The sequence below is a fragment of the Mus pahari genome, chromosome X (genome assembly GCF_900095145.1).
Source record: "Mus pahari chromosome X, PAHARI_EIJ_v1.1, whole genome shotgun sequence".
In the NCBI taxonomy this organism is placed as follows: domain Eukaryota; kingdom Metazoa; phylum Chordata; class Mammalia; order Rodentia; family Muridae; genus Mus; species Mus pahari.
In genome coordinates this window covers 50699795-50708502 of record NC_034613.1, presented here as the reverse complement: position 1 = coordinate 50708502, position 8708 = coordinate 50699795, and the positions used below count along the sequence as shown (strand labels likewise).

Below are 8708 nucleotides of genomic sequence, written 5' to 3'. Positions count from 1 at the left end.
TTCTCTTCTCTCTCTCTCTCTCTCTCTCTCTCTCTCTCTCTCTCTCTCTCTCTCTCTTCTTTCAAGACAGGGTTTCTCTGTGTACCTAGGCTGTCCTGGCACACATATCGCTTCCTCCTTCAGTGGTGATGGAGAAAGGGAAAGTGAGAATGTTGGAGGGGCCAGTGATTTGTGGATTGGGAGTTGAAAAAGATACAAGATTCAATAAAATCAGGAGAGGAAGTCATGCTTTTGATGAGTTTTAATTTGTCACTTGCTCTTGTATTCTTCTGGCCATAAATGGGTTAAAGATTCTGGATAGAAAACTAATAAAATTGAGAGTAGCAAGGAAGAGCTAAAACATGAACTGCTGCCAAGGAGGGAGAATTGGGTATATCTCTGTATCAAGGAACATTGTGCTTTATGGGCAACACGGAAAGCTTCACTTTCTAACTTTATCAAGAGCTGGGTTTACAGAAATGGTGAATCTCTTACTAAACTATTTCTCTAGTGATTATATTTGCTAACCTACTTACTCTAGAACAATATAGATCCCAGATGGGATTGTCCCATATATAGAGAAAAATCAGTATTTGTAGAACTTATATATTTAAATTTAACAAAAGGTAGAAACTTGTCTGTAAAAGGCATTACCCATTTTCAATTCCAGTGAATTGCCTTTGGAAATAGGTCTTTAATTAAGTTAGTTTTGTTTTTTCCTTAATCCAGTTGACATACCGGGAAACCTTAGTATATATTCCATATTTGCCTTTCATTGCACATTCTTCGCCCCAGCTAATAATGCCAGTTAGGAAACTTGTCCCTTCTACTTCAGTAACATGGGGTCCCCCACTATCTCCTTCACATGAATCTTTGCCTCCTTCACGGTAGCCTGCACAGAACATGTTGTTATAGATGGTGAATGTTGTGGACCTAAGGCATGTGGCTCGGTCCACCAGTGGAACTTTAAGGTACTGAAGAATGGAAGCCTGTCTCCCTTTGTTGAAGACTTTTCCCCAGCCACTCACATAGCCAGAACCAAACTTGAGGAAGATATTTGTATATTCCCTATTGGCAACACAGATAGGTGTTACATAGCTGTTTAGTATTAAAGGTTTATCCAGTTCCAGCAAGGCAATGTCATGACTATACTTATTAATCGTTGCATTGTACTGGTGATGAGGGATAGTTCGAATCACATTTCTCCTTTGTTCTGTGTCTTCCTTCTTATCAATGTTATATTCACCTGTTGAAAACAAATCTCATAGTTTATAGTCCTTCACACAAATGCATTTCCCATGGTTCCCAGTCTGGTTGGCGTCACTGATCATTAGCAACTAAGTCTCAATGATCTAATATAGTGGGTGTGGAAGTTGGTAATCAATAAATCATTTTACTATGCTGAGAGTGCTTTATGGGTTCACAAAAAGAATTATGGGGCTTGGAAGGTGGAATAAGTTATGATTTGGAATTGTGGCCCCTCTCCCCTTGGCCCAGTTTACTCAGTAACAGCCCCATTGGACATTTGTACATATGATATGTCCATCATGCACTAAGGTTGCTAAGGATTATCTATTGTGTTTACTTACCAGCAACAACCTCAATTTTATCCCCAGGTTTAAGGCAGTGGGCAGCAGTTACAATCCATTTTTCATTAATGATGGCACCTCCACAGAATGCTTCAATTTCACCATTTAAAATTACCTGTGGAAATAAAGTTAAGAAGATCATGGCATATGATATTTGATCCAGAGAAAAATGGATCTATATTCCATTTGCAGGGGTGGAGAAAAGTTGACTTCTAGGTGCTGGGCAGAAATAAAGTATTTCTGGACAGTGTCAGCTCTGCAGATGAATTAGTGTTCCTAGAGCACAAACTGGACTGTTGTTTCTGTAATGATCTTGAAGTGAATGCAGAATGAGAGGTGGTATGATGGGGATGGTTCTCCATGTGAGGTGAATCTGAGGAGTGGTGTTTTCTGGTGAGTGATGTGGGGCCCTTGTGTTCCTTTTCCATCTCATCTAGAGAGTTTGCTGACACAAATTATTGAGGGAGATACAGTGGATATGAGAGGAAATACTGACTAACTACCAAGGATGAATAATTACTATGAAGTCTCTGGCCCTGTATGAGGACAACTCTTTGCTACTTGTCACTTGAAAGAGAAAAATGACCAGTTTGTTTTTCAGGAGCTGTTTCAAGCACTATCAAAATTAGAATATTATGAAATGAGACCTAAGGACTCCACAGGAGCTGTGTTTATTAGTCACCTATGAGCTGAAAATAAGTAGGACCCACACATTCCTTCCATCTCCCCTAACCTCTGGCTGTAAGTGTAAGCTATTCTTGCTCTAAAAAGGCTGCTTTGCTGCACTTGATTTTTACACAGTGTTGACAGGAGTGTTTAATGTGTGACATTAAACATGAACATTATAGATAAGAGGATAATTTATTCTTTCTTGTCTATATTTACAGCATAATCAAAGAGGATCACCAACATTTTTACTAAATCAACCTAAGAGAATTCCAGTTTTGATATAAACGAAGATCTTGTGGATACATTTTCAGAGATAAAGCTGAAAATTGTGGACACTAGAGGGCACACTCATCATTTAGTAAACTGAGCAGTAGCCCGCTAGCCTCTGAGCTGATGCCCTTTGCCTAATTTATAAACAACCTGTTCCTAAGCAAGACAAAGAGGACTGTTGGTCTCTTTGAGTGTGGGGCAGAAATGGTCCTTTTGAAGGTTGCTCTGGGCCTGAATTCAACTTACTGAACAGCTACTGTGTTCCGGACACTGAAGCACTAGCTTTGTAAATAGAATCCTAAGGGACTCACCCAATTGTTACAGGTTTCTTGCCTTCTTTCCTACACTTAACTTCTCTTGCTCTTTATAGCTATTGGTTTATATTTCAAAAGTGGCAAAAATACAGAAAAACATAATTATATATATAATATATTATATATATATATATATATATATATATATATCCAACACCATCATTTTGACAACCTAGATGATTCGGTGCTAATAATTGTACTACTTATACACGTTTGGTATTCAAAACATAAAACTTGTATGGAATCTAACTCTATCCTTCCACAGATGAGCAAACTGAGGTTTAAAGAGACATACCCACTCATGATACTGAGATGGCACAGAGAGTTAAAGTGCTTACTATCAAGCCTGATGACCTTAGTTTAATCCCTGGGACTCATATAGAAAAAAGAGAGAACTGATTCCTGCAATTTGGCCTCTAATCTCCACGTGTGTGCTGTGGCATATGGATACACACACACACACACACACACACACACACACACACACACACAGTCTGCCTGGCTCCAGTATTTATGCTCCTGAGCATTCAGAATCTCTTAGAGATTGCTTGAGAACCAACTGTGGTAGAATGGCCTGAGTTTCTTATAAAAACAGATTTGGGGGCTGGCTCATAGAGACTCGATGAGAATATTTTGTGGGTAGGACAAGAGAAAAATGAAACTCCAAAATATTTTTATAGTTCTCACAATTATTTTTGAGAAGTGTTACATGGCTAGTGAATCCAAATTCTCATGGCTGGGTCATCTTTATGTTTTAAAAATGTTCACTCTGGATGAAAACACATAATTTATAGGTTCAATGAGAAATAATATATGAGGCCCATTGTTCTAAAACCAGGATATCAGTGGTATTGACAATAATGAAAGAGAAACCATTCCCCTTTTTTTCTAGGGCAGCTTTCAAGTCCTATCATTCTAAACTCATTTAATGCTATGCCCCTTCCTGCATGGGGATGTTTGCTGGCTGACTGCAAGCCTTCACATGTGGCCAGGGGCTGTAGTCTGCAGCTCAGCACACATAGTCTTGATACCACACTAACAGCTCCAGACACACCTCCCTATATACCTTGCACCATTCCTAACAGGGGAGGGTTCATCACTCTTTCCTTGGTGGAATACCACAGCCACCAAGGCAGAAAGGTGTTTCTAAAACAAATGTACTTCCTTGGGAGCATGTATGAGACCTGGAGTCTTTACTTTCTGCATGCTCAGAAGGAACAATCCTCTTGGTTCAGAGATGCTATGTGATTATGCACGATCCACCAAATGATACAGTCTATGTGTACTTGACCTCAAACTTTCCTCTGCCTGTGCCAACCCTGGAGGAAGGGAGAGCAGCAATGACATTTGTGTTGGAGTGATGAGAAGGAGTTTTCCTGAGTAACATGGATTGGGAGATGGCAGTGGTCACTGGGCAAGTGTGGGGAGAGGTAGTTGTTACAAAGTACCATGGGTAGGGGAGTCGAAAGTAGCAAAAGATGTGACTACAATAACTAAGGTTCCATGTCTTCAGCATATGTTCTATTGTCTCATTAGACTTCCATTACAGAATACAAGTACAAAATACTTAATATTTGATACGGTATCCTGCTCCTTCTCAGTATACAGCACTGATGCCAAATAATTTTTATCATCAAGTGAATTTGGGTAACATGATTCTAATACTACATGGTTCAGAATCCTATAATCCAACTCACCTGTCTCTGGAAGTAAAATTAACATGTTGTAGTAGAATATTCACTTCTCTTTTGGGTACTGTTATGGCAATACTGAACAGCTCCCAGCTTAGTGTGTGTGTTAGGTCAACCTGAATGGGATCCCTAGCCCTTGGGCACATAGACGGTAATGTGTTCTACATGACTCTGCCAAAGGTTTTCTGCCTGGAGATTCTACTGCTTTCCAGTAGATGACTGTGTCCGTTTAAGCCTGAAGAGCACTCTTTGCCAATCCCTAATTGATGTTAGAAATTTTAGCAAACACCTTTGCCAAGAAACAAAGACTAAGATATATTTGCAATTAAAATATTACAAATGCGTGGTTTTGGAATGTTTGCTTTGCCATCTCAGGGTCATAGCTATTTAAATATTAGCTACTTGGAAGATGAGCCATCTGCCCGGACAAGGACAAATTCTTATAAGACTTCAGAGAATGATGGGGAAAATAGGAAAGCATATGTTTTGGGCACGACATCCAAGTTCCGATCTGTCAAATATTTTCATAGAGACAGTCTAGTAGGAGCTTGCTTCTGTCTAATACCCTCATCTCAGACACATCTCTATTCACTGAGAAAATACAATCTGTATTTCTGCTCTTTATGGCAATGACAGCCCATAACAATGGCTTTTGTCTCATTGTTCTTGCTTTTTACTTTAATTTTAGCCTAGCCTTTCCTGTGAGTTCCCTAAAACCTCTATTCTCCCTCGCCATCTATTTCAGCTATCTAACAACACCATTCACTCTATACTTTCTGTTATACAAACTAAGGTGCATGGTGTACTATTTGATAGATCCACAAATTTTGCTTGCCAAATTCATGGCAGTAGGTTATTTTGTTGAGCACAGAATGAATACTCACTTTGCTTTCTAATGGTTAACTATAACCAACAAATAAACTGGACATTGATATATATATATATATATATATATATATATATATATATATATATACTTCATCAAGCAATCCTACAAGTTAATAGTCCAAAAGTTTGTTCAAACTGGCTTTGTAGATGAGATTACACTTACCATTTTTTTCTCCTAAATGGGATCTTATCATCTATGTTAGGAATAATATAAGCTTGTCTCTTTTAAGGAAGATATTTTTTGTTTTGCTTTTGAGACATGGTCTCACTATGTAGCCCAGCTATCCTGGAACTCTGTAGACCTGGCTGGCCTTGAACTCACAGAGATACACCTTCTTTTTCCTCCTGAGTGGTAAGGTTGAAGGTGTGCACACCACCACACATGGATAAGGAAAACATTTTTGCAGAATTATGACTGTTGTATAAAAGAAAACATCTCTGGCTCATTCATACGTGAAGGCTACTGTCTATTGTGGAGTAGTTCTGTTAGATGCAGCATAAGCAAAGAGCTCAGGTCACTGCGATGATAGCTTGGGGACCAAGCTGAGGAAAGTAGGGAATAGGGGAAGGAAAATGTTTAAGGAGGATATTTGTGCCAAGACTACAAAAATGATAAAACTACCTCTTTGAAAAAGTTCAGGTATTTGTATAGGTCTACACAGATATTAGCAGAAATAAGAAAAAGAAGGTTTACACATGCTCAAACTAGCTGTAGATTGGCTGTGACTATGGGAGAAAAACTATATTAAGTCTTAAGAAAGGCATGTGTTGTTTCTTCAAACCTCTACTTTGGAGTTGTTGAGGAAAGCGATCCAGTAATATAGGTGGTAGAGTTTGTGTTTCCCTCCCTCTAATGTTCTAAAGCTTTTAGTCTTTCCTATATAGCTCTTTTAGCTTTCTCAGTCAGCTCGATACAGTTTCTAAGAAAAACATGTTTCTGTTAATGTGTGGTATACTTGACTTTCTGGCTTCCCGTCCAACCCTGAAGTGCTCCTTCAGAATCCCTGCTTCTTTTCCAAGAAGCTCTGATCCCACTGGGGGGAGAGCCTGAAAGAAACGCCTCTGCTGCCTGGCTTGCACCTTTGGCCTGGGTTGAGGGATGAGTTTGAGCCTGAACTGGGGAGCAGCTCAGAACCCCTAGAGTTCCTAGAAAGTGATCCCGACAGTCTGTTTAGACAGGCCACTTAGTCCCTGGCCACTAGCCAGGCAGAAGAAGTGGAAGCCCTGGAATGGTGTGAGAAAAGAGAGTGACAGTAGCCAGGCTCCTAGAATCCTCTAGCCTGTGTCCATGGGTCTCTCACCTGATGGATGAACACTCTCTGACTCATAGGCTAGACCTGCTGCTCCAGGGGTCAGAAGAGCTCTGCCAGTGGACAATGCCAAAACATTTGCTCAAACAAGGCTCCTATAAAAGCTGACCAGCCTAGCAGCTGAGTCAGGGACTCAAAAAAGGGTTCTTAATTGAGACCAGACTACCTACCTACAGCTTTTACCTGTAAGTTGACAAAAAATAGATACCTTTCTTTTTTAACAGTTGTCTTTCTATTCCCTATCCCCTTGGCAAGATGTGGACAGCTCATTTAAACTTTGTGTGTGTGTGTGTGTGTGTGTGTGTGTGTGTGTGTGCATGCTGAGACTTTAACTCAAGGTCACACTGATGTTACGAAAGCACTCTACTACTGAAATATCACCAGCGCCACCAAAGCCCTTTAACAGACTAAACATGTCTAGTTCCTTCAAACTGTTGGTGATTCCTGATGAAAGCAATGCTCTTTGTGGGATTTCTTTACTCCTGAGTGCTCACTTTGTTCCTTACTCCAACTGACTTGCCCAACAAGTCCGAATGGAAAGGCCTTTGGGAAACATCAGCAACTTGAGATACTTTTCTAGGTGACAATTGCAAATGGTAGTTCATATTTCTGAACCAGAGATGTACTTAAGGAGGTCATTGAAGACGTCAGCCCTCACTTTCTCACAATGCCTTGACCACAGCAGCTGGGTGCAGTTTTGTCTGTAATTAAATCTAGTTATTCTGGAGAGATGGCTTTGGTACTCTTATTGAGGACATGTTTTGTTTCTAGCACCTACATCTTGGCTCACAACAACCTGCAACTCCAGCTCTAGGGGAACTGGATGTCTCTGGGAACAAGGTACAGATGTAGTACACAGACGTATGTTCAAGCAAAATATTTATACACGTAGAAAAAATAAGCTAATTAAAAACTGTAGTACTCTCTTGTGACAGATTATCCATGTGGCAAAGCTGATCATTTCCCAAGGGAGAAGATACTGTGGTTGCTTTCACTTCCTGTTTCTTCTTTGTCTAAGAAACCAGGAGAGGGGATAACATTTGAAATGTAAATAAAGAAAATATTTAATGAAGAAAATAATTTACTAAAGAAGAAAGAAAGGAAGAAAGGAAGAAAAGAAGGAAGGAAGAAAGGAAGAAAGAAAGAAAAGTGGCTTTTGTAAACCTGCTTCTTAATCTCCTATTTTTAACAGCCAGAAGTCTGGATTTTCATTTCCCTGATGATTAAGGATGCTGAACATTTTTTTTTTTTTTTTTTAGGTGCTTCTCAGCCGTTCTGTATTCCTCATTTGAGAGTTCTTTGTTTAGCTCTGTAACCCATTTTTAATAGGGTTATTTGGTTTTCTGGAGTCCAACTTCTTGAGTTCTTTGTATATATTGGATATTAGCCCTCTATCGGATTTAGGATTGGTAAAGAGCTTTTCCCAATCTGCTGGTTGCCTTTTTGTCTTATTGACAGTGTCCTTTGCCTTACAGAAGCTTTGCAATTTTATGAGGTTCCATTTGTCTATTCTTGGTCCTACAATACAAACCATTGCTGTTCTGTTCAGGAATTTTTCCCCTGTGCCCATATCTTTTAGGCTTTTCCTCACTTTCTCCTCTAGTTGGTCATCAATGAGAGGAGAGGCCCTTGGTCCTGTGAAGGTTCTATGCCCCAGTATAGGGGAATGCCAGGGCCAGGAAATGGGAGTAGGTGGGCTGGGGAACAGGCGGAGGGGGGAAGGGATAGGGGATTTTCGGAGGGGAAACTAGGAAAGGGAATAGATAACATTTGAAGTGCAAATAAGGAAAATATATAATAAAAAAAGAAAAAGAAAAAAAAGCCAGAAGTCTTTCCTGAGGAACTGGACAGAGGTTGGTGTGGAAAGACCTTTCTTTGGCTAGGAAGGAAAAAAATGTGGAACTGACAGTCTCTCTGTCTCTCTCTGTCTCTCTGTCTCTGTCTCTGTCTCTGTCTCTGTCTCTGTCTCTCTCTCTCTCTCTCTCTCTCTCTCTCTCT

General features: G+C 39.9%; 1 protein-coding gene across 1 annotated transcript in view; it reads right to left on the bottom strand.

Moving 5' to 3' along the window:
* Positions 1 to 12: 12 nt before the first annotated feature.
* F9 (coagulation factor IX) overlaps positions 13 to 8708 on the bottom strand; it is a 34398-nt gene continuing 25702 nt past the window's right edge. The window contains exons 7-8 of the mRNA XM_021188599.2: positions 1569 to 1683; positions 13 to 1225 (exon numbers count right to left, since the gene is read on the bottom strand). Of these exons, the coding sequence (XP_021044258.1) occupies positions 678 to 1225; positions 1569 to 1683 (663 nt within the window). The 3' untranslated portion in view covers positions 13 to 677. The remainder of the gene's footprint in view (positions 1226 to 1568; positions 1684 to 8708) is intronic.